At 38.9% G+C, this 26,792-nt stretch overlaps 1 protein-coding gene across 3 annotated transcripts; it reads right to left on the reverse strand.

Moving 5' to 3' along the window:
• Positions 1 to 1,861: 1,861 nt before the first annotated feature.
• STEAP2 (STEAP2 metalloreductase) lies at positions 1,862 to 23,268 on the reverse strand. Of its 3 annotated transcripts, none has more exons than XM_056337025.1 (6): positions 23,150 to 23,268; positions 22,634 to 22,774; positions 19,000 to 19,521; positions 16,832 to 17,359; positions 15,045 to 15,209; positions 1,862 to 7,874 (listed from the first exon to the last, which is right to left on the reverse strand). In XM_056337025.1, the coding sequence occupies exons 3-6, from the start codon at positions 19,489 to 19,491 to the stop codon at positions 7,590 to 7,592; spliced, it is 1,470 nt and encodes a 489-aa protein (XP_056193000.1). In that variant the 5' UTR covers positions 19,492 to 19,521; positions 22,634 to 22,774; positions 23,150 to 23,268; the 3' UTR covers positions 1,862 to 7,589. The 3 variants fall into 3 exon arrangements, with proteins under 3 accessions (XP_056193000.1, XP_056192998.1, XP_056192999.1); XM_056337023.1 differs by having other exon boundaries at positions 19,000 to 19,524; XM_056337024.1 differs by having other exon boundaries at positions 19,000 to 19,524; positions 22,403 to 22,774.
• Between the last annotated feature and the right edge of the window lie 3,524 nt (positions 23,269 to 26,792).

Here is a 26,792-nt window from a genome sequence, read left to right on the forward strand (position 1 = left end):
GGCAAATGTTGATCCTCAAAAACCTGGAACCAACTGAAAATATTTACTTAAAGAGTTTTCTGCCCCTAACAGGCTTACTGTATTTTCATCACATCTACCTTTTCTGTTGGTAACAAATTACCCTGAGACATCAAGGCTATAGTACCTTACTTCTCAGTGTATTAATTCACAAGTATTAAAAGTCTTAAAAATGCTAAGATATACATTTAAAAAGTAGACGATGTAGAGAGGATTTCTGTTCTCACTTAGGATAAACTCTTGGTGTGAAGTGACATTTCAGCAAACTCTATTCTTGATGTAAAGTTAAATTTCATAAAACTACAGGACTGCATGTAGGACATAGCTGTGCATCAGATCAAGGTTCCATATCTAGGCCTGCCATTAATCTCCTGTTGACTTTGCTGAGTGAATTATTTCCTCTATCACTCTGTATCTAGTGTCTTACAAATTGGGTTGCAAGCTTTTGAAGGATGATTATTCGGTACAGGATACACTTTCATGTGCGGCAGTGGGGGTCTTCAGCATTAATCAAGTCATGTCCTTTCCTTGGCCATATTGAACCTGTAGACTTTTTCCAAAGCCACCTGCACTGCTAAACTGGTGAGCATCCAATGTAACACTGAACTCTTTATGGTACAGAAGTTCAAGTCTTTCTAAGAATCAGTCTGCTGACTCCTTGTTTTCCTTTCATTCTCATTTCTTTTTTTGGTCAGTAGGAAGGGGAAAAAGAAGTAAGGGTGTACGAACAGGAAAGTGCAGAACTGTCCTGCCAGACCTCCTGTGTTTGGTATCCACAGAAAAAAGAAGATCTGTGAAGTGGCTGTCAGTAGACTTAACCTTAAGCCTGTAAAGTCAACAGAGCTTCCAACATCTGGATTTACCTGCCTATACTATAAAAATACAGTGCTCCAGTCATTGGGTGGTATGGATTTGAGGGGGACTTTCACACTGATCTTTGGTGTTGTAAGGAAAAGTAGTAAGTCACAGTAGACAGAACTTACACTTTTGTACTGTACAAGGTACAGCTGGACAAAGGTATAAGTTTGGGACCCCAGCTGCTAGCATAGTATCAACACTCAGTAAAACAAGCACTATGATATGGAGAAACAGGGTGAGATTTTTAAAAAAAAGGTAAAAAAACCCCTTCAAGGACCAAAACATTACTGTTACGTTAGGCATGGCACAAAGAGGTATTAAATATTTTGAATTTTACAAATACCTAAATTCCCTTTGGGAATCTGGGAAGGCTATATAATTTAATGTGAAAGAAATGTGAATCCTGCCAGCTTCACTGACTTGTGCATCTTGACTTCTTGGAACTCAGAATTTACACTGCTGACCTCTAGTTCAGCAGGATTTTACACCTTGCGTATTGTTTTCCTCTTTCCTCTTATGCTGGCATAAGCCTTTTTGGAAAAAAATCATATATTTCAAAAGGAAGGACTGCAAAGCGGTTCACCAATTTTTCTCATTGAAACAGTAATGCCTTCTCACACACACAACCAAACAGAAAGAGTGTCTCCACCCGAGAAATGTACCTGTGCATAGCAGTCTCATATTTGCCAAACTTTTTGTTTGTTGAATGAAGAGTGGACTATGCTGATAGTAGTGTAGTGTTCACTCTGTGTTCTCAAAACATGAATACCCTATAGTTGGATATGGCTATAGCTTTCCACCGTGTCTGTGTGAAATATCTGTTATCCAGCCATTGGAAAAGAAAAAAATTGCCCTTTAGAAATTTTTTTAATGAACTCACATTCAAGTTCTGCCTCTCAGAGAAAATGTTGATCAGAGCACATTTTATAAAGAAAAGCAAGCTAAAATTTGTTATGCATAAGCACAGAAGAAAAAACCAAATACCTGTCATTGACTTTTTATTGATTTTCCTGTAAAGCACGGTCTATGGAAAAATAGATAAGAGCATTACTAATAATTTATAATAGCCCTGTTCAAAGAGACAGCACAAACAAATTGACAAACACAACTACGAAGAGAATATTGCACATGGGAGACATACTATGCTCACTGCAAGACACTGCCAGCAAGGCATGAGAAACAATATGTAATGAAAGAGATCACTGTTCAAGTCAGTTCAATGTGTCACTTATTTTAGAGGCTGTACTCTAATAAATTCAAGCAGTATCATATAATGATACAATATCAGTACTGCAACATTACTCATTACATCGACAGAAAATACTACAGGATGAACAGTCAAGAAATAAAAAACTCGTGTATTAGGAGATGCACTGCCTGAAAGGAACTATGCATACGCATTCATTACCATTGCATGTATGAAAATATTATACTGAAAAACTCAATCTATCTCATTTTTATGCACCTGATATATCTAACTTTCAGAGGAAATCTTCAAATTCAGAGGAAAGCTGTTTCATAAATATATTCATACCTGTGAAATTTATAGACACTTGGGAACTAAGAATTTGCCTTAGTGCTAGTTGGGCAGCTTGTATAGCTAGTAACAGAGAGAGAGACAACACACAGAGACACACTATTTTATAGGCAAATAAAATCACAAATGTACTTTCTCATGTTGGCAGTCATATATTGCACAATGTTGGAACAAAATGTTAAACATGACACCAAATTACAGTAACTATTACCACAAGTTAGATATGCAGAGAACTTAGAATTACAAAATAATTAATCTCTAAATAATTCAAGAACATGGCTACTTCATTCACTTGTACATAGTCGCCACAATTAACAGAATTGCAAGATAAAGTGAAAGACACACATGGAACCTGTAATAGAACTGTATTTTAGACAATGTTAAGAAAGAATACCTTAATATCCATAGAAAAAAAATAACCTGTTGCTCAATACATAAAGGTCTCCATTTTCTAATATGATGTGTACAGTTCTGTATTACATATTAAGCACTGTATTTTTTTACTGAACAGTAATGAAGAGAAATGAAGTTTATTTCATTATTCATTTTTCATTAGGCAGTAAGCAATCTATATAAAGCTACACAAAAATATTTTTATAGCAGGCTATTCATCAAAATATGTCTTTATTCTCCTTAGCAACTAAGACATCTAAATTAATTTAGTTGTTTACATTTAGGCAATTGAAACTAAACTTTTAGCTTCAGGTCTTTTTGTCACATCCTGCTAAGGAGGGAGGAGTGACTTAGATTCGCTAATTCTCTTGGTTGGAATAGGATATACACAATACCGGTCTGCAGGTAAACAAAGACTTTTATTCCATAGTTCGGCTCATTGGTAAATAATTGGGTAGCACAAATGCTTATTGCTTGCCATGCATATGAAGTTTTATGCCTTGCATTACTCACTAGAAAAAGGTAAAAGAATACGAGAAAAAGAGGAGGAGGGGGAGAGAGAAAAAAAAAAAAAAAGAGATCAATCACCAGTCCTGGATCCAGCATTGGGCCTGCCGATGGGGACAATGTTTCTTGCAGGAGCGCTCATCCAGAAGTCCCTTCTCTTATTCTTATTTCCCTCCCCTAAAATGGCACTTGCCTTCCTCTTTTATTCTTATCCTCTGGTGTGGACCATCTCTTATTAAAATAAGCCCTGCTTGCCATGTAAATTAGCACACATGCTCCTTACAGGTGTGAGGGAGCAAGTCTTTTTGGTCTTAATATTCAGTCGGTGGTCATGATCTCCCCCTGCTACATTTACCTTTCCTCTAGCTACTGCAGATTCCTGATGACTCCACTACTTCTTGGGCCATTATTCAGCCTTTATCAGGCTGTTACTTCTTATCAGTCTTTAGTTTACACAAAGTAACCTTCCCTTTGATCTTGCCAGTGTTTGAGACCTTCCTGCAACAAACTCAGAGGATCTCCACCCCCTACTCCTTTAAAGAGTTTTGTCTCCTGCTGTTCTTCACACTGAGTTTCCTTGGTTTTTCTGGTTGGTCTACTACACTTTTTCCAATGAGAAGTCCTAATGTGAGTTCTTCTATAGAAATCAATGTGTTTGATCACATGAATAAAGATTCCTTATGTGATTAAACATATGCATGACATGATACATATCGTGCAGTAAATGCATGAGTGTCATTTTACTTTCAGACTTAATAGTGTCTTGTTAGAGTGAATTGGTCCTTAAAGAACACTACAATATTAAATCACAAGTCAACTTGTTATTCCAGTTAGAAGTAAATACATGGCCTAACAGGAAACCATATGTCATTCTGTAGCATGAATATTTCACAAAATGTCTTCATATAGTTGATCTAAAAATATCATCTGTATTTATTAATACTTCAATATTTCAACCTTTCAAGTAACTTATAAAATCAAACCACAATTTTATTTTCTACACACAGTTTGAAAAAAGGAACAATACATCATTATTCTCTCTAGACACCTTTGGCATTTCAAAATTTAACAGTTTAAACATTCTTGAAGAAATTTAATGATGAAATAACTTTGCATAGGAGAGAGGGCCAATATATTTCTGTATATACTGTCAGTGGTTGCATTACAGGATAATATATATAGACTTTGATAGTAATGTTCAATTAGTATAGTATCTTAGTTCTGCAACATTGCTATTGCATCAAACAAATCAGACAATTGTAGGGAATGTGAATGTTAATTACCTATTCTACAGAAGTGTAGAATTACTACAAAATAATAGCAGCATATTTCGTTTTGAAATGTAATCAGATTGTCAACGTTAATGTTTTCTACTTTAAATGTGTTCAGAGGTATGAAATTCTGCTCTCAGTTATACCATCCCATTCTAGTGATTTTAATCAAGTTTTGTGCACAGAAGTGGGGTAGCATGTAGCATGCTATTTATCCCATTAAACTTCTCCAACACTTTGTGTCTTCTAAGATTTTTAATATTTATTTTATTTAAAAGATTGACGGTCAAATGCCTAAGTTTTGTGTGGTTTCCCTCTGTAATAATGGAACAGGAAACAGGTCAGGAAATTCAGTTACATATAATTCTGCAAGCCTTTCAAGAAATATACAGCTTTCTGTATTGGAGCGTATCTACAGACAAGCTGAGTAAGTTAGAAGCTGTAATCATCACTTGTTCTTCATTTTTATGTGAAAATCTCATTTGTACTAGTTGAGGCCCCTGTATATCTCCAAGAACGACAAGTTTTTCAGTTAATGTCTAGAATGTTTTATAAAATAGTATTGTGTTTGTGCGTCACCACAGGTATCACTATAATAGCTGCATATTGGAGGAGGGACAATAAAATTACTACTGTAAAACAAACTGATTTGTTTATGGAAAAAAGAAAGAATCTTTTTTTTTTTTCATTGATTTGATAGATTTATTAATTTTTTCCCCCCTCTTCCTGTAAAAAAACTGGGGAAGTTTCAAATTTCTAAAGATGTTATATAATTTTTTTAGGAAGTAGCTATTTAATACTATAATCCAGAGGCAGCACCTGTCTCAAGTAAGTCCTGAATTATTGATTTGCAAGAAGCTGAGATGTTATGTCAGGAGAAGAATCACAGAACACATACCCTCTTTTTGGAAGCATCTGCCACTTTTCAGCTATTGTAGACAACTCTGAAAGACCTCAGGTCTGACTACTTACAGTTGCTATTATTGTTTACTTTTAAAAAAATGGTGAAATAAAATGATTTTTCCCCTTTCCAACAGCTTCCCCCTTGTAGCTTAAAAAGGAGGATAAAACGAAGTTTTCCAACTCTTTGGAATTGAAAATCTGTGAATGGAAAAAAACTTCTCAAATTTCTGTTGACATTCATGAATTATAGTTGATATTTTTTCCCCAAAATGTTTTGACAAACCTCCATTTTCAAAATTAATTCACTGACTTCACATTTCATACAAAACTTACTTAGAGACATATAAAAATGCTTCAATTCTGGAAAAATCATGCAAATACTTTAATATTCATCTCTAGATTTGAACATGCTTAAAATGAAAAAAAAATCAACTGTTTCTTGATTTGCAACAAACCCAGAATATACACAGGCTTGATGTGTAAAAGTTTGGGGAATATGGATACTACAATGAAAAAATGATTGGAGATTTTTTGATTTTGAAATTAAACCAAGAACAACTAGTACGAACTCTTTAGATTTAGGTTGGTGTAACTGGGGGCAGAGTTTCATTCTAGATTCTTCTTGTTCTGTGGAGCTGCTGTTTTCATTACAAACAGAGGTAAGGAGATTTACAGGACTAGTGATGTTTAAGGATGAATTCAAGCTTAAGTACTGTATATTTCTGATCTATCATATCGATGACAAATTCTTGCAAAGTAATAAATATTAGGTGAAGGTGCAGCTAATAAAGTCAGAGATCCTAAACAGTGCAAATATAAGTAAGTGCAAATACAATTTAATACAAGAAAATTAGGACTAAATACATATTCTGATTCACTGATATAAAGGTTTTGCTAATTAAGCAGGAGTAGCCTGAAGGTATGACTTGAGTTTGGCTATTTTGTTAGAGAAGAGTAGAACCTGACAAAGCAGTAGTAATAACTAATTGTGAACATTCTTTTGGATTCCACAGGAAATGCAAATGTCAAGTTTTAGAGATAAATTCATTTTTAAGTATAAGAATAATAATTTTGTTTCTCACAAATTCAGGCATAACCCAGAGACACTTGTAAAATTAAGAATTCTATATAAAAATAGAAGATTGGATTTGCACAAAAAGATACTAAGAATTTAAGACAGACTTTGGGAAATTCATATATATTAAATGAAAATCCAGTGCAGAAACATACAGAATATGAATATTGTGATGCTTCCCTGTTGTACCAACACATTGGAAGTTTCACAGTGAAAATGGATTTTTATTGTTGCAGATTTCTCAGCTTCTTTTTTTAATTATTATTACCTGATATTTTGAAATCATTCTAAAATCAAAACCTAGTTGCTTGCACACATATTTGCAAGTCTTTCTATACATGTATAACACTGTTTTGAATTTCATTATATGATGTATGGAAATAAAGAGATGCCAAAGGTCTAACATTCTATGTAATAGTTTGAAAAAAATGACCACATTAGTACAATGCTATTTGCTTACAAGATGTACAGTTCCACCAGAACTGAAACTGGTTTTGCATATTCAAATCATGGAACGGTATAAAACCACACACAAAGAAATATACTGTACATGTGCAATACATCATTACAAATTAAATTGTTTCAAAACCTGATTACTTCCTAAATATTAACTCTATTAGTCTATATTCTGAACTCACTAACCCAGAAGTGTGGTTTTAATAAAAGAAACACTGCTCAGAAAACATGGTATCAATAAATAGCACTCTGACACATAAGTTCTAAGTCAAAGTAGTATCTGGAAAGCATGGTTATAATAAAATACTGTTGTGATATAACTGTGCAAAGGAGCATTAAAACCTTTTGATTTCATAATCATCTGCCTTCTAATTCAAAACAAAAATATTTTTGTAGTTATTTGAAGTAGTAGTCCTCTATTTATTAATTTCTCAGTTTGGTTGAGAGCTTGTAGTATATGCTAAGCAAGTCCATAGGGACTTTACTCATACTTTAACTAACCTCCTAAAAATACAAGTTTATGATCCAAACCCAAACATCTACTACAGTGCTAACAAATATTAGTCTGTCATCACATCACAGTTATCCTTTCTGGGGAGAGATGTGGAACAGACCCACTTGTTTCTTCTATAACATGGCTTTTCTCCCATCCTCTTCGAATTCTTCTCAGTTTCCTATTTACACATGGCAAAAGTAAAATGATCTTACCTAGAATTACAATGGAAGGCAGAACAAGGGCAAGAACAAAATTTGGTGGTGTATAAAATCTGTAATACTCTTCTTCAAAAGCTCTTTTCCATCCGTAAATCAGTACATGGAAAGTACTTATGAGTAGAGCAACGTATCCAAGTGTAGACTTTGAAAAAAGAGAAAACAGGGAAAAAAGAAAAGATAATAGTACTTGGTCCTTCATCCAGCAGCTCTAACCCATTGCTTTAACATTTCTGTTAGACATCATATTAAAATCTCTTACCTATAATCTATTTTAAATTAGCAGTATGTGGTTTTAAGTTCACATGTTCTGGACTGAACTGAAGACTGATTTACAACATATCTCTCCCAACATCTACAGGTAATAGTCAAAGCTGAAATGAAGATGATGTTTGCCCAGCTTCTACGTAATGGAAGTCAACTTCAGGATATGTAAGCAAATAAGGCACAATCCCAGTGAAGTTATTGGAACAATATCAGTTGTGATTGGAAATTAAGTTCCCTGTTTCTTAACTGTGAGGGTAGATCACTTCCAAGGTTCATGATTATGGAACAGTGCAATTCTGCTGGAAGAGATCTGGGCCTAACATTCCAGATTTTTAGTATTGAGAGATGCAGTTTGCTTCTTCCTCACAATGCCCTACATCCACTTGTCTGAAGTTACCATAAAACATCCCTTACCTTTCTCCATCAGCTGTTGCCTACTCGTTAATGGGAATATCTGGACTGCAGGACTTGGGCTTAATGGCACAAAGCAATGATTCAGTTTTTCATAAACAGGCAGTGCCAGATGCAACATGAAATAGAAGGTTCCCACAGCACCCTGCAGAGGCTTTCTTATCACGTAATTCAGAGCACTGCACAGAAGGTAGTGCTAATAGGGGTCACTCACCATTTCTGTGAGTCTGCCCTTTTAAGTACCCTATAGTTGTACTGCTCCACAGACTTGAGTTAAATATATTAACCTTTACTTTCCCAAACCATGGTAAAAAAAAGGACTACTATACTTTGAATTCTGGTGGTGATCAAATGAAAAAAAAATTTTTGGCCAAAACTGATGTAATGACTAACTTGTAAATTTTGTAGAAACATTTGTAGAAAATCATCAAAACAAAGAATGCATATTAAGAAAGGTAACTGGCTACCAAAGTTTGGTTTAATTCCAGTAAACAGAAAGGCAAACAAAAATGCAGCCTAAGTGTCTATAATAGTTAGTGAAAGAATTAATTCTTTCTACTTCAAGATTAACCAGTTTCTAGGGAAAGGAAAATGTCTGAGCTAATACCATTTGCAAGGATTTGCAGATGATAATGGTACAAAAAGGAAAATACTTCTGTTAATTTCTAGAGATAGGTATCATGTTTTTTAACTTGCAAATATTCATGCATTTTCTTGCCAATGATTTCAGAGCCATGTTGCTAGGTTTTAGATATGCTGTGCCTTTTTTTTTAAAGAACAATTTTCTCCCAAAATATTCCATAAGAAACAGAACTATCAGATAGCCACTTGTGGATATCAAAATGGCATATGCAGTATCTGCATGGAAGTTCTGGTAAGAAACTTGGACACCAAACAATACTATCAAACCTGATATTTGAATATGTTACTGCAGATTTTTGCTGGTAGGACTGTCCTGAATTCATTGCTGTTACATCACTGCCAGCAGCTAAAAGGGCACAAGTGAATAATGTCCCTCATTTCTTCATCAGGCTTACTGATGGAAACTATAGCAATTCTTGAAAAAGAAACAGGAGGGAAAAGTTATACAGCTCTTCCCAACTTTTTCAAAATGATTTTTTAATGCTTATTTAAATTCCATCTGCAAACTACAGTTTTGAGACATCTATACCCACCTTTCTATGCAATGGTCAAAATGGAAGCTAAGTAGTACATCAGTACATTTATCAGTACATTTTCAACAGCACAAGGACAAGAAAAACATTTGATGCACTTCTATTTTTGCCCTGTGGAAAGTGCCATATGCTTCTTTGAAGTGCTGGTAGGGTGTGTGCTAATATGTACTGGACCATTTCAACCTCGTCTAAAAATCTGACCACAAAAACATTCCTGGTAGGAGCTTCTGTCAGCTACTGATGGTATTGTCTTCTACCAGGCCTTTAATTGCCATATTTCTGTGCTGTACTTTTGACAGTAATAACACCATTTAGCTAGAAAGAGGATGTCCTGACATAAGTTAGCATTCTGCAGTCTTTGGTTTGTTTAGTTAGGGCAGATCTGCACTAAAAAGTTCCATTAAGAGCACTTATCCCAGCTTGCAGCTACTGACAATGACTTTTCCAGAAGTACAGGCAAGACTGGCTGCATTTGCTACTGAAGTAAAACCCCACTGCAGGAGGCTATGTCAGTATGAAACTTCTGTGTTTGTTAAAGACTTGATTTTTCTGTATCTGCAGATGTTCAAAGACCACAGCAATGGCTGCACAGTAGTAAAATGAAGAAACTCAAAACTGACTGAAGCAGGCTGGCACAAAAAGACATCAGCTAGTGCAGGAAAAGGACTGTTGGGCAGCTGAACAGCAAAAATAAAATCAGTTGGTAGCACTGGATCATACTACAAATCTTGGCCAGTGGTAGTATCAGAAAACCATATTCCAAAGCTGACCACCCCTATGGATGCTAAAATGAAGATATTTCAATTACTCAAAAATAAATGATGATTGTGCTGTGTGAGTTATTAATTGCTAGAAAGCAATCTGTTCAATACTGGAAAGGCGAGAGAACTGCTATCATTCAGTATGCAAGGCTATTTTCTTCTACACAAGTCTATGACTGGACCATCAGTCAGTGGAGGAGGGAATACATGGATTAAAGAGAATGGATTTCCTGAAATGTAGTTGGGCTTCAGATGGAATACACATGTTGCATTTCTGTCATCCTTTCCTGGCTTCTTAAGACACAAAAAAAGGGATGAGTATTTCTACAAGAGCTGGAAGATCACTTACACTGATGTTACCTCAGGGAGGCCAGGAGAGACACAGGATGCTAACTTCTTCAAGAGCAGGGGACTTTTGAAAGAAGCAAGAAGGGATACTTCTCCTTCACTGTAAATTCACGTTGGTGAGTGAATAGCATTATCAGTTGTAAATCTCGGGAACCCTCTGCCTAGGCTCTAGGATGGCTGCTGGGAAAAGGGGAAGAACATCTTTGGTTGCTTTCCTTATCTTCCATAATATAGTGTTTCCTGAAGCCAAGTAATAGATCAGCACATTTCCTATGGACTCCCTAAACTTTTAGTTTTTCTCTAAGTCTTCCACATTTTGGTTTTTTTCCTTCCTGATCAAAGTCAGGTTTTTTATCCAGTGTGGGAGACTCCCAGCCAAGGCCACTGATAAACTGGACAAGCTGGCATTGTTTGGAGAAAAAAAAAATGCTAGAGGAGTGGAAAAGATGCAAGAGAAAAATCCCTGAAATGTTACCTGGAAGATGTACGTATATATAGTGATACAAATCTGCTGTGGAACAAATCTGCTTCAGGAATTTCTGCCTTCACAATGATTGAGTAGTTCCAAGCAATTTATAATTTGTGTATAATACAAAGGTATTTTCCAAAGCCTACATTTATGCAAGGTATACTTCAGAGTCCCTCAGTAACAGGGTATTGCTAAACTTATCAACAGGCAGTAGCAATTCTGACTGGAATCCTACCCATAAACTTGCTAAATACTCAGGTCTCATTCTTCTTTACTCTGCGGAAAAAGTATCCTGTTCTTGTGGGAGAACCAAGGCAGGGCAGCCCTTCCTCAGAGTGTGTGCACAAAAAAAGCTTTAGTCATACTGTCTCCAAAAAACTTTAGGATTGTGCTAGCAGACAAAAGGAATGTCTACAAAAAGATCAGCTTCCTAGTATGCAAACAGCAGATTTGCACTGACTTTAGCTAAGAAACATAAAGCTCAGCTTTCAAAGCCAGTTTGCTCCATCCATTGCCACTTTGAGCAATATGCTTGGGATTTGAACTGGAAAACCAAAGCACTAGTCATTTATGTTTACATTATATAGTTGCAGTGTAATGTCCTTCAGAAGACTGAAGGACCTGGTGCAGCACTGCTTGCAGACGTTCTCTATTTCCACATATTTCGTGTGAACGCTCAAGGACTGGTTTCAGCTCAAGGACTGGTTTCAATAAATGTCTTTTCTGTTTGCATTGTGTTGGTTTAGGCTAGTTATTCTGCCTGCTTTGACAAAATCAATTTTTTTTTCTATTTCTTGCCCATGTCTACCTTTATTCCTTAACCAAGTATGGTTAGGAGAGAAGAGTACTGAAGTGGTGATTAAGAAAACTGATGCATTAATCAGCCCCAGCTTCTTCCCTGCTTCTTTCCTCAGTAAGCTCCAACTCTGGATCATGTTAAGATGCCCCCAAAGTTTCATGCAAAGTTTCCATCACTTAGGATATCCTATTGAGCAACTTCTTTGCCTCATTCTGTGGCTCCTTCATCTGGATATTGTGAGTGTTTCTCTCTGTCATGATGAAGTAATCAGATGTTTCTTTTGCACAGTGCAAACTCCCAAGTTTTCTGCTGGTCTCTCTCCTGGTGGGGCTGACACAGTCATTTCCTTTTGTACCACTATTCAACCATCTCATATCTCACTTCCTTCATATTCATAGTCTAAGGGAATGAGTGGAGCCTGCACTGCGTCTGCTCTCAAAGTCCTTTTCCCTTGACCAAGCAGGCTGGAATTTTTGGGGCTGCTGATGCCTGTGTTGTGAAATCAGGCTAGGTAAGATGGACACATCTCCAAAATAACTGGGGATATCAAAGACAGCAATGATTTCTGGGTAAAAACATTCTCAACTGAGGTCTGTTGCAGTATTAGGAAGACTGTGGTGGAGGTCTGTTTGAACCACTGTAGGTTGGGGTAGCTGCTGCTCACGGCTTGTACTACTGGAATAAGGCTAGAAAATAGTCTTTATGTTTATAATTTGTTAATCCTAAACTCAGATTTTCCCAGTTGGACTCAAGACTGAATACGTTCTAGCTTTAAAACTCGTAGAAAAGGCCAGACTCTTATTTTGATGAAACTACTTTTACTAAGATGAGCAAGCAACAGTATGTTGTTCTCAGTGGGAAATGCTGAGGTGATAAACTGTCTGAGAGTGCTGACTGACTGATTCTTCATCTGTCAGATGTGAAAAAAGTTCAGCAATTATTGTAGCAAATAATCTGAGATTCAGGACTAAAGCTAGAGACACACTGTTTTTCCCAGCTAAAAAAAAGCAGCACTGAGATGATGGCCTAATAGTTCCACTGTTTGTCACCCTGACTTAGAGAAGACTGAGAAAATTACATTCAAATTCATTTCATCATATTGCACTTCAGTAGAAGAAAAATATAAAAGACAGTAAGTATGACCTTTTATCTGTTTGACTTGCATACGGGGTTCAATGAAGCTTGTGCAGAAATGTAGACTCCTTTTACTTTAGTGAGGGATCACTGATAGTCTGTTTTCTGACTGAACAAAGCAAGAGGACTTTTTTGCAGGAGAGCTAACTAAATGAAGAACAACATACATCCTGAGAAGTAATTAATGACAAAGTAAAGTACCTTTAATGATCTTTAAGGGAATCTTCAGTAGTTCAATATTTTTTGTGAATAAAAACTGTAAATGATTACAATTATCAACATCAGTTCTTTTCAGCATGTAATGCAGTATCAACTGTAACATACCCACAGAGCAAACAACTTGTTTCCAATAAAATTTCTTAAGATAGTGACAGATGATTCATTAAAGTTCATAGTTACTTAAATTTGGAACTATTTTGACTTTATTTACAGTGGAAATAGCTGCAGTAAATATGACACAATAAAAAATACCCTTGTAGGCACATTGCTGTGATTATTGTGTGGGTTTTGACTCAGTCACGCCAGCTTGAAATTTGAGTAAGGAAAAATAAGACACAAATGCTGGGTTCATGGCTGGAATTCATTACTGGATAAAGGCATCACCTCACAAATAAATACATGTTTTTCCCTTTTGCACTAATGGTTTACATCACTCAACAGCAGTACTATTGTTTCTGCACAGAGAATTCTAGATGGTAGGGATGTTGTAAAAATACCAGATGGGTATTCACTCACTCTTAAGGCTCAAAACCATGAGTGAGAATAAACACTTCTGTCAGGGGACTTCTAATTTGAAAAATTCTTCAGAAAACTTTTTGTAGGCTTGCCTGGAGTGTTCCACCAATGGAAACCCTAGGGAAAGGGAAGACTTGCAGACAGAAGACTTCAGACTGCTACAGCCAAAGAAGTGTTCCCCATCACTCCCTTTAAAATGTCTGTAAACCATGAAGTGCAACTCAAGCCCTGAAAAGGAAAGTGCCTGTGTTCTGAAGGTAAGAATTTGTAAGCAGGGATAGGACTAAGAATTGAACAACATTATTACAGTGTTGGAAAAAACGTTAATCAGAAAAGACTAAGTTAAGAGTAGAGTACTGAATCCAAAGACAGAGAACAAACCAAAACATAATAAACCCCAAACCTGCATGTACACACTTAGGAAATTTATCACAAGACCGAATCCTAATAAAATGTCTTATCACTGACTGCTACCTAAAATTAATAGCAACTTTCTTTGAAAGCTAACATTAAGCTATTAAAGCATTTATTTCTCAGTATTTTATGCTGCTTAGGTCTGCCTGTTGTAGACATTCATCTGAGGAAGGAGGGCAGCAAAAGGCATGCCAGGACCTGGAAAAGCCTCTGTTTTTAATAAACAAAGCTTCATGTTTTACTAATGGGTATTTTCAGCTAATGGAAATAATGCAGTTGAGAGCTGTATTAATTCCCACACAGTGGAGGGTAAGCAAAACTGAATTAATGACACCATGGCTGTCAGAGGGCTGTGCAATAAAAATCCTGCAGGACAAATTAAGTCTTCAGTTTTAACAGTTGTGTGCATCTACATACAGTAGTCTCTCATCAGTATCATTGCCTTTAGCAAGTTTGTCCAAATTTATCTAATATAAATTTAGCAAGAAATTCTAACAATGGAAAAATAATAGATAAGTGCTCATTTGGTCTTAGCTCTGTTGGTTATTTAAGACCAAGAAAGGTAAAATGCAAATTTGTCTTCTAACACTCATGAAATGGTTGATGTTCTTTCATGGCAATAAATTTGCTGACTGAGGATATGTTGCTTTTATTAACTTAACCAAGAGGAGGCGGGGGGGGGAAACTCTTATCATGTCGCAAAGTGCTTTTGTTCGTGAGCATGATCATGATCATAATCATTATCATCAAATCAACATCATCTTGTCAACAGCAAAACCCCCTTATTTAAAAAGTAACACACCTGAATAAAATTGAACTCCCTCCAGTTTAAGGCACTGTTTACTGAAGGGATGGAAGTTACTGCCAGCAAAGAAAGCAATCCAAGACTCATTATTCCAAAGGAGATATACATTTCAATTCGCCACACTTCTTCTTCATTCCAAGAATTTTCAACATTTGCATGAACCTGATGAAAGAGCAGAAAGCAAGCACTTTATTCTACAGAATATTAAAATACCAACAGAAGTTATTTTGCTGAGCATAAGTCTACAGTCACAGGACAATTATATAATGGGGTCAAATATTTCAGAGGTTTCCTCATGTCTTGCAGAAAAAACAACTATTTCCTTACTGCTGGTATTGGTTCTTGTTAGATTAAAAGTATGTTCAACATGGAAACTTAGGCGAGTTGTTAAAAGAAAATGTAACATTATATACAGTTTATAATAATTACATTATGAAACAGATAAACCTGCAAATTCCTATATACTCTAGTGAGTAACTGTGTTCTTCTGACCCTGGAAACTTAAATTCTGTAATAAATTGGGTAAACCTGCAATGTGGTTTTAGTTGTTACATTTAGAAATAGCTTAACATTATCTTCTGGTTTTGCTTCAGCTCCCTATGCTGAGTCCAAGTTATTTTGCCTCTTTCACTGTTGCATCAGATACATCCGAGATTGTTCTCATTGAAGAGCTTTACTAGAAAAAAAGAAATGGTCCTTAATGATTAAGAGGCTTGGATATTCAACTATTTTTCCACCTTCAGGCGAACTACTGTGATATGGCACGTCTTGAAAAAAGTTCGCTAGGAATATTAGCAATTGAGAGTTTTACACTATTATTAAACCCAAAAGAATTTCGTAGTAGAAGTATCAGTGGGTCCTTTACTAGTACTAAGTGTGAAAAATTAGTTTCTTGCTGCTTTTTACAGTTTTGCTCTTCCTGCCTTTCTCTGAAGTTCAATTTTTCATGCCAGCCCTTTTACAATTTGTAGACTCGATCCCTGTTAAATTCTTCCCTTTGATTTGATTTCCTTAGTTTTTTTCTTTCTGTTCCATTTCTTTCTGTTTCTCTTTCCTGCAGATTTTATGTGCTGAATGGCAATGCTGCTCTTCTGACAGTGCTGCTTTTCTGCCACTTCAAAGGTGACAGTAAGCTACCTCACTGACAGGAGCATCAGACCCTCTTCTAAAGGATGACAGATTTGTCAGGGATTGTTTCAGGGTTATGCAAGACCAACTGCTTCTGGGAACTGTGAGTCAATCTCTATTGCCTGTAGTAGATGATGTTCACAGACTTTTTAATAAATAAAATATTTTTACCACTGGCCCAAAATGTTACAAAGTAACAGCATTTTCATTTTGTAAACATAGATGTATCTGTAAGCATTATTACGGTATCTGCCTGTATACTTTTCACTTTTGTAAATACACTTACGATATACATACTTTCCCCATATATTAAGTATACATAAAAGAGAATATACCTCATATGCCTCAGAAGTTTCCTGATGTTGCTCTTCTCCTGTCTATCCTACATTCTCCTTGTGTATATTACTATCAGGGATTTAAGCAGAACACATCCTTGAATCCTCCTACTACACCAACTTGACTGCAGCTTGATCCACAGGGTAATCACAATGCACAGATGTTTCTTTTAGTCTCCCTTCTTATTTGTCACTAGCTATGCATAAGGTAACCCATAACATTCTCCACTAAAAACAGTGGAATAGATTAAAATTTATATTCATGAGCCATATGCATACAGCCAAGGCATTTCTGGCTTACTGAACTAAAGATTGTCTTACCTGCTGAAACGCCATATTGAGGAACAAGTATCGCTCCGATCTCCTCATAGGTAAGCAGAGGCTGTATGCCACATGCACTGTTGCAAAGAAAAAACTGAGCAGTCCAAGCTGCTTTCGACACTGGAGCCAGTTGTCCAGCCAAGGTGGAAATCGCCTATACTTAGTACCATAGTAAAGCTGATAAGCAGCTGCAGTAAGTCCTGATAAATACACTAGAGAAAGTAAAGTGATAGCAACAATTGGCAGAGTCTTGTTCACAATCTCAATGGGGATCTTGTAAAAGTCACTCTGCTGATTTTTCACGTATGGATGGATTACATCTCTGACGAAGGAATAGATGAAGAAAAACATTGCCAGGCTAATGGCAATCACTACAGGCCCCTTCCACAGTGTGAACAGTCGCAGAGGTAAGTTTTCAATCTCCCTTGAAGATGACAATGCCCCCAAATCAATAGGAATAAAACTCAGTTGACGGGCAAGCTCAATAACTTGATGGCGAGCCTGAATGTTGTTACTGCATATATAGACCTGTTGGGAAAGTCAAGTGAATTGTCTGTAGTCAGAGAAAGAGACTCAAATGTGAAAAAATAAACCCAACCCAAACCACAAAAAAACCTTAAGGGGCTCCAGGTCAAATCCACAACACGACTGCTAACTGTATACTGTTATCCCAGCTTATATCACTAAAATGAGAATGAAAGCACATACAAATCCAGCCAAAGTGAAAATATGCACACTAATTTAGCAGCAAAGTAAACAAAACAAAATTGGCTTTTTCTTGGAGCTGTCTGTTGGATACCCTGGTAATCTGCACACTGAACCCCCGCCCTGACAGCCCCCCCCCCCCCCTCGAAATACCTACAGGACTGGATTGAACTTGAAACAATGGCCAAAAGCATTTCAGAAAATCACAAGTGTCTCAAAAAAAAAGGAATCTTGAATAATGACCCCAAACCAGCTGCAGAACAAATAGAATGCAAAGCAGAGAACTCTGTAATCTCTCCTTCTATAACAATTTTAGCTTAATTACACAATCCAGATTTCCACCAAAAATGAATGTTTAACAGAAAAGACAAAAACTAGCCAAGTAAGAACTCCTTACAGACCAGTTTATTACATAGTGAAAGAAATGTGTGCTACAAAGTACTTTGAAGTTCCTTTAAAATTTACAGTGGGCTATAGTTTGCCCAACACTGTTTGCTGATCATCAGAGCAAGCATGATCCTTTTGACAGAATTTTATTACTTACAGTGTAGTGCCATTCTGAAAGGAGATAAAAACAATACGGTGACAGTATTTTTAAAATTATGCTCATTCTGTATCAATTGCATTCCATTTAAAATCTACCTGAAGTGCCAGAAAACTCAACTTAGTCTCCAGTAGTCATTTCTCATGCATTTCTCAGAGTCCATAAAGCTGTGAAGGGCTAGGTTCTTGAGTAGGCTTAAATCCTTTGTATCACTTCAGCAAAGCATGAAAAACATACAGCTGCCTTTCCCATTGCAGGATGGATTTGTGGAGTATATCAGGAGGAATTTGAACATGATGTTCCCAAGGAATCCTGGATCAAACAAATGATCACTTGGAAACACATGTGCCACTTTTTACTTCCTCATATTTACGAGCTTGGGGCATTCTAGAAGCTAGATAATTTATTTCTTTCACTTTGCTGTTAGGTTGAATGCAAGAATTTCTAGAACAGCTGACTCCTGAGCCCTGGGATCAGGACCTGAGATTTCTGTGAATGTCTTTCAACAGTTCACCCCACGTGAACCAATACTGAAACTGAAATATACTGGGAAAGACTGCCTCTACCCTTGTATACAGCATCAGGATAAAAATAAACGTATTTCCTACAGAAGACATTAAGAGCCAACTCCTTTTCTCTGTCTGCAGTCATCTAAAGGTCAGCTGTCTAGTCTAAGCTAGTATCCACATTACATTTGCAATCTTTAAAGTTAAACAGACATCCCAGAGGACAATTTGGATTGCTTACTCTGTATGTCTTACAGTGGGATGAATGAGATTCTGGAAGTGTTATTGGCTATTAAAACTAAAGGCCCAACATTTAAGGTACATCAGGGAGAATGAATCTAGTGAGTTCTGGCTGCTTACATTCCGTTCCTGTCATTTTCATATCACAAACAAGTTAATACAAATACATTTACCTGTCTGCTGGCATCCTTTGGTCCCAACTGCAGTGACCAAGCTGAAACGACATTGAATCCTTTGACAATCAGGGAATCTGGGAAAAGTGATGCCAAATACTCTGCATTGGAGTCTGGATATTGGTCTACTCTTGTGTTATTGCTGACATCAATCAGAATTTTACCAGCAAGTAAATGTTTGAGGTCCCACAAAGAGGCGTAATGTTCTCTGTGTATAGCTACAAAAATGATGTTTGTTTTTGCTACTGCATCTTCATGGTGAGTGACATCAACCACATGGGGAAAGAACTCAGCAGCAAGTTTAGGGTTTCTGCTTCCTACGACCACGTGGTACCCACACCTGATAAGTCTAATTGTCAATGACTTAGCAAAGTCTCCACTTCCAATGATGCCTATTGTGATCTTACTGGCATCCTTGATACCGTTGGCAACATTTGGTAGAAAAGTTTCATTGAGATTCTTCGGACTTCCCATCATAGAGATTGATTCCATACTTCCAAGACAGCAAATCTACAATGATTTCTTCTGGGGAAAAAAAAAAAAGAAAAATAGAAAGCAAGAGAAGGAAAAATACAGCATCATACAAATTTATGAGACATCAGAATCCATAAACAACTCTGGGAGCAAAATCTGTGGTTCTATGTTTCATGTTATATTTTCTCCTTAATAAAGTACGCGCTAATCAATTTTGTCTTGCAATGTGTCACTAATACAAGGAGAAACAGAATAATTCAAGCACTTCAATAATACAGTTACAGAAGTAAACAGTATTTTTTCTATCTTCTCCTATTGCCTATCTTCCACAGCCCTGAAATACGGGACCACAAGAAAACCTTGTGCTCTTGAACTAATGGTCAATGTAATAATGAGAAGAAACATGTAAGGAAAACTGGGTAATTCAGGAAAATATTAGAAGGTAGAGATAGCTGGTCTGTGACTGGCATAAGGACAGTGAATTTGTGTAAGCTGAATTCCATTAAAAGGTTATGCAGGTTATTACCACAGCATCCTACATTGGGCAGGAAGAAAAGGATGCAAAAGTCTCAAAGCTGCAAATGTCATGGCTACCACCATGACAGACATCCATCTGACATACTCACCTGTCAGCCTGCGAAACGGGCTGCCTGCACAGATTCAATGGCAAAGACAACAAGGGAAATTTGTCAAGGCCTATTCATGAGATCACTAATGGCACTGGTAGGTCAGATTGCTAGATCTGGCCATGGATGTATAAGGATTAACTGTGGGTGCAAAGGTAAAGGATTCAAGGCCATGGGTCACAAATACACTTAACAGAATTCTCTGACTAAGCAGAGAAGATAAACCCTGGAGACAAACACATGGGACAGCATTCCACAAAAACCTAATGGCAGGAAGAGATAGATTTCATGCAATAGTAAAAAGGAAGAGAGTTTTAGGACTCAAATTCAGTGCAATAAAGGAGGCTTTGAAGAAGAACAGACGGTAAGGCTCACAGAAAATTAAATGAAGTACTGCTACAGCTTTGGAGAGAAGAGGTCACACAACCACAGTAAAGCTGTAACAAAGACAAAAAGACATTAAAAAAAACCCCAAAATAACCCCCAGGAGGGAAACCCTCACATGAAACCACAGTTATGACCTACGTGGTTCTGCACTGTAGAACAGGAATGAGTTCTGAAAATGAAGCTGTGAGGAAAGGCAGGCTAAGAAGAGGCAAAGACAAACCGTGAGACTGCTGCCTTGGGAGCAATCAACAACAGACCACATAGAAAGGAGGTGCTGAACGAACCTCTTCCTGAGCCACCATCCGAGAAGTGCTATGATGGTAACTAATCACCAGTGGGGGACTTTACCCAGCCACTGACTAGGAACACAGTATGTGTGGTGAAAAACCTCCCACAATTAAAAGCAGCTTGTGTTTCAGAAATGGGAGGAAGCTACCAGAAGAATGGGCACCTTTCATCTCAGCTTTGACTAGAAGGGAAAAAGTCACTGAAACTGGACTGAGCCTCTGAAGTTGGAAAGCAGTATGTGGAAGTAACCACAAAATCAGTGTTCTAAGAAAAAATGCTAACAGTGAATCTTTCTGGCAGAGGCAGACCACATAGATTTTTATGTATGCACTGAAAAAACATTGACTTCTTTCATACCGCCTGACCAAAACACCAGTACTTCCTGTGCCACAATAAGTTCACGTCCAGGAACATAATGAAATGAGAATAGCTGTATTTTGATCACATAGGAGATGTACATCAACTAGATATGACCGCACACACACTTGCATCATGCATTTACAGGGGCCCATTTCAGTTCATGCCATGCGATGCAAAGGTGCTGTAAAACTTTGGCAACAGAAAGGGAACTGCCATCAGGAAATGGGCTACCAGTACCATTTAACCACACTGCAGCTTACTTTCAGTTTTTGTCCAAAAGATCCTCAGGAGAGTGGGCATCAAGGATTTGGACATGATTAATCAGTCTGGTGTGCTGACTTTGGCCAGAGTTTCTCACTGCTTGTTCTAAGGAAGAGTGTAATGTAAAGGAACAGAGTAAAACTAACAGATTTCATGAAAATCCCTCAGGGAACAGGTAGACATGACCCTTGGGCAAATATTCTAAGAGATGGGGGACAGCAAAGAGCTGGCAGTTACTGAAAGGGACTGTATTAAATGCACAATATCAATTCAGAAGAAAAAGAGTGTGTAAGACTGTTTTAACTGCATCAGGAGAGCTTTAATGACCCCAAAAGTCACACAAAAAGTAAAAAAAAAAATAAAGGGGGGTGTGCATGGCTAAGGAACAGTATAAAGAGACAGTGCTATCATGTAGGGATAAAAACAGAACAGCAACAGTACAGAAATTAGTTATAACTAGTAAGGACATAAAGGGTAACAAGTAAAGGTTCCATAAATATAATAAAAGACAGAAGGCAAGGTTTATAACTTAAGAGGAAAAGGAACAAATAATGGGTGACACAAAGTAGGATGTGTTAAATACTTTCTTTATTTCAGCCCTCAGCAAAAAGGTTAATTGTGAATAGATATTTAATGAAACTCCTTTTACAGGGAGACAGAAGGGGAGGTCAAAGTGGAGAAAGGTAAGTTAAAAGCAAAGGGTAAAGTTAAAGGTAAGATAAAGATTTTCAAGTCAGCAGACACTTATGAAATCCATCCTTGATGCTTAAAATGCTGATTGAAGTGACATCCTGAGAACTCAAGAGAGGACATGAGAGCAGGCTAGCAAACACTTCTGAAAGAGGGGAGGAGGGGAACTGAAAAAGCAAAGACATGTTAGCCTGACTTCAGCCTCTGGGCAGATTTTGCATCAAGTTATTGAGCAATTGATTTGTCAATAGATGGGAAGCAGATAATTAAGTAGCAAAGGCGGGTTTTTCAAGGAACAGAAAAACAACATAACCAACCTTCTTTTACAAAATATGTGGCTTCACAGATATCAAAAATAATAGAAGTGAGACAAATTTGACATTTGCCCTTAGATAAGCTAAGAAAACACTACGGCACTAAGTCAGCCAGAAGGTGACACAGACGTGAAAAACAGCTCTTTGAAAAATAACTACTCGACGAGAAGGGCGAAGGCACAGACAGCCGGGCACCCTCTGAATTTGTGGCCACCCGCTCGGGCGGGAACTTACGGGGTGAGGGCCGAGGCGCGGGGCGGGCCGGGCGGCGGCTGCAGGCCGGTGCCCCCTCGGCAGGCTGGCGGGCAGCAGCGCGATGCGCGTATCGGCCCCGGCGGAGCTCGGCGGGGCCCAGGTCCTGGCCGGCATCTCCAGCTGCAACGACAACATCGCCCGTGTCAGGAGCGGCGACCCCGCCGCCCAGCCGCTCGCCGCCCCGGCCGCCTCCGGCCCCCACGGGCAGCGCTGCCAGGCCCAGTCGCCGCGAGGCGGAGGCGGCCCGGCCCCGCGCCACCGCCAGGCACCAGGGCGCCCCCGCGGCCGCTGGGGGCCGGGCCGCTCCCAGTCCCCGCCGCCCAACCCGCTCCGGGGGGCTGCCGGCTCCGCCAGGCCCGCCAGAGCCCGCGCGGAGACGGGGGCGGCCGCGGCGGCAGCCAGCGCCACTGCGCTGGGCAGCGGGGAGCCCCGCGCGGGGCGGCGGCGGGCGCGGCTGGCCTGAGGAGGCGCCCGGCGGGGATGGGGGCCGCTCACCTCCTCCCGCCCGCCAGCAGGACCGGCACCGCCGCTTCTCTTCCTCACGCTCCGGCCCCGCAGTGGCGGGCGGGCGGGCGGGCGGGGAGGCGGCGCCTCCTCTGCCGCTACGACCCGCCCTCTGCGGCCGCTCCGTAGCCTCGGCCGGGCGGCCAGCGGCGCGCTCCCCCGGGGCTGAGGCGGCGGCGGCGTGACAGCGGCGGGGGTCGGCCGCCTGCGGGGAAAGAGGGGCGCGGGCGGCCCCGCGGTCTTCTCGGCCCCGGTCCCTGCGTTCCGGCCACAGCCCCCTCAGGCCTGCTCCACGCCCCCAGCACACACAGACCCAGAGCCAGGCTCCCGCCGACACGGCGCGGGGTGCTCGCCGGTCCCCCGGGCGAGCTGACGGCCCTGAGGGCAAAGCGCACCTGTCTGCCCGGGCCCTGCCCGGCCTCGCCTGCTCCGGCCCAAGTTTGTCCTTCAGCGGGAACCCGCCTCCGGCAGCTTCTCCTTATTCTTTCCTGGCAGAAGGGGGCTGCAGGGCCATGGGCGAGGAATCATGTAGAGTTGCAGAATGATTGGGCTTTGAAGGTCATCTACTTCAACCCCCCCCCCCGCAACGAGCAGGGACACTTTCAATTAGAACAGGTTGCTTAGAGCCCCCGTCCTACCTGACTGGATGTTTCAAGGGATGGAGCATCTCCAGCCTCTCTGGGCAACCTGGTCTACTGTTTCACCACCCTGGTTGTAACAAATTAAATTCGGGGGGGGGTGTTGGATGTCCCTGCAGCCCAGGCCAGCCTCCCCAGATGTGGGTAGTGGGGAGGCTGCTCACCATGGTTGCTGAGTACCTGGTGTACTCTGCACAGGTAGGAGTTGTGTAGAGATTTCAGTGTTACACAACATGAGAGGACATACAGGGTTCAACCACAGAAAAGCAAAGCTCAACCCCAGGATCTGAATTCTACATTCCTTGGCCAAGGAAATTTCCAGTTGAAGACAAATGCAGCTTTTTCCTGAAAAGGTGTAGCTTCTGATTTACCAAATAAATTCCATCTTTCATTAAGGTGTCCTGTATATATATCATAATGTGTATATATAACCCTCAACCCTTTGTGTTTAACATTTAAAGCTGACCAACACATACAATGATGTATTTCTCTCATGTTGCACCAAAAAAATGATGCATACACAGATGATTGAAAAGGAGCCATATGAGCATAGTGAAACACTGAACATAGCTGTTTTCATCCTTTGTGCATTAACTGAGGGCTTAAACAGAATGAACCATATTATATATTGAAACAAATGCTTGAATTCATTATAATTAACAACCATGCTGTAGGATTTGAAAACAGGACTGAGAAACTTTTCTGTCACAGTTCAGAAGCCATTTCACCCTCAATTATTAAATTAGTAATTTTCCTGATATTGAAAACATGTATATTTAAATTATTTTTTAACTTGGTAAACAGGTGCACAGAAAACCTCTTGTTTGATTTTCTAAACTGCTTTTTCAGCTCCCAGATGGTAAGGACTGGGTCAATCTCCACAGAAGTCAGTGGAAAGGTGAGCTCCTTGACAGACGATTCAGAAGTTAATTGGCCTTTTCCAAGGTGAGAACTAGCATTTCAGCCCTTCAGTTTCTTGTTCTATTATTCTCATTATTTGTGCTATCAATTCAAAGTCCATCAACCAAGGCTTTTTTTTTCTTGTAGCCCGTACAACTGAGTTATATGAGTATATATAAGATCTCAAAATTTTAGTCTAACCAACAAACATATACATAAAGCAAAATGTTCTTTTCCCTGTGACTTGTGGCTGATTTTCCTTATATGCTACTTTATGTGTCTCTTGTAGATATACAAGTATTTACATTAAAACAGACATATTTAGTCATGAGACTAACTCATGCACCTCAAAATAATAGTGCATCATACATAAGCAGATTAGTCCCAATCCTATAGTTCTTAATTGACTTGAATTATAGCCTTAATGGGAAAGCTATGAATCTGAATGTTTGTGATTGCTTTCCTATAGGATATTTTATATTATTACTGCAGCATGAAGTCATGAACAGAAGACTCAGACCTTTGGGAGATGATGCATTAAAATATTTGTGTTGATTTTGTAACAAGGCAAGGGCTTTCTTCTTATGCAGATAGCATATAGTTAATGATCCTTGAATTCTGTTGTTTCTTGTGCTGTGGCTTGGCCTGCGATTGCTCACTAGCTACATTTTCTGTTGTGAAGGCAGCACAGGTTCAGTCCTACAGCCTGTGCTATGTAGGATGTGCTAGCTTTGACCCTGGTCCTTCATGTTTAACCCACCTGGCTTCCCACAGATATCATTCAGTGTCATTTCTCAGTTACATTGTTCATTTCTTCTCCAGTTATTTCTCCTCTCACTATGTGCAAACCTACCTAGCTTTAGCCTTTGTGCACAGGGATAGATGAGGAAATTTTTGAGTCACAGTCATTTACCAGGCTGTTGAACAGTTACCACTAAGTTGATATCTAGTACATTTAAAAATTAAAATCAAGGGAGTCCACAGGGTTTAACTCAATCCTATGTTTGCCTTGCACTTTTGGTTTTTTTTCAGTTTGAATGCTGTTGTTTGAAATTGGAACTGGAGCAACTACAGGCTCCTTTTCATTGCTGTGTAACTGACCCATTCAAGCAGGAGAAGCATAAAGAAGTTCCTGTTTTGCTTGGAGTTTAGCATGAGAGCAAGGGTATATACGTTCCTTTTATATACCTAAATTCTCTGGAAAATTGAACCATGTGTCTTGTGGGAGGGTGAAATTGGGTAGTTACAGATCTCTCAAATCATATACAAAGACCTATGTGTAACATAGGTCTCAGCCTGTTAAAGAACTCTTATACAATCTGTTAGAAAAAGGAGATTATTTTCTCCTAGCAGGTGTTTTTCTTCCTTTAGCAAAGTCCAGGGTGCATAATTATTTCTTCCTTAAAGGGATGGAACATAACAAAGGAGTTTCCAGCTGGCAAATGGAAACAGATATTCTGGTTCTTCCTCTTGGCAAGTGGAAAGCAAAGCCCCAGGGATTTCCCTGTGGCAAAAGAATGAAAAGAAACACAAAAATTTGCTTCCTATCAGGGCAGCAAACGCAAATACAATAGTTTTGGCATACTACCCTCAACACAGCTCATTTCTTAACAGAAAACCCTATTTTTCCTTTTTTAAGAAACAAATTGTAGTTTTGTTTTTTGCTTCTGTCTGATTTTTCAATTAATCTCATGTCATTGTTTACTTGACAAGATCTTGGTTTTTTATTAAAAATAAATAACTTTTATTTCAATACATTATTTATTATTTTTTATAATATATAAATATATGTTAATTTACTTAACATATGTGTTAATTAAATTATGGTTTTAACGTCAGTTTGGGAGGAAAGAAAGGAAAAGATGCCATCACCTTTGGGAGAGGGAGAGTCCATGTGTCTATTCTCCTCCTCCTGTAGCTTGTTATCTGGGAGAAGAGACCTAATTCCCACCTGTCTACAAACTCCTTTCAGGTACTTTTAGAGAGCGATTAATATCTCCCCCTGAGTTCCTCCTTTGCTGGCTACACAACCCCAGTTCCATCAGACACTCCTCACAAGACTTGTGCTCCAGACCCTTCACCAGCTTCATTGCCAT

Source organism: Falco biarmicus, chromosome 4 (assembly GCF_023638135.1).
Source record: "Falco biarmicus isolate bFalBia1 chromosome 4, bFalBia1.pri, whole genome shotgun sequence".
Lineage (NCBI taxonomy): Eukaryota > Metazoa > Chordata > Aves > Falconiformes > Falconidae > Falco > Falco biarmicus.

Coding starts and splice junctions, on each gene's coding strand:
- STEAP2 (XM_056337025.1), bottom strand. CDS start 19,491: ATGGAATCAATCTCTATGATGGGAAGTCCGAAGAATCTCAATGAAACT. Junction 17,360..18,999: donor CAAAGGATGCCAGCAGACAG/GTAAATGTATTT, acceptor CTTTCCCAACAG/GTCTATATATGCAGTAACAA. Junction 7,875..15,044: donor GGGAGTTCAATTTTATTCAG/GTGTGTTACTTT, acceptor CTTTTTTCAAAG/TCTACACTTGGATACGTTGC.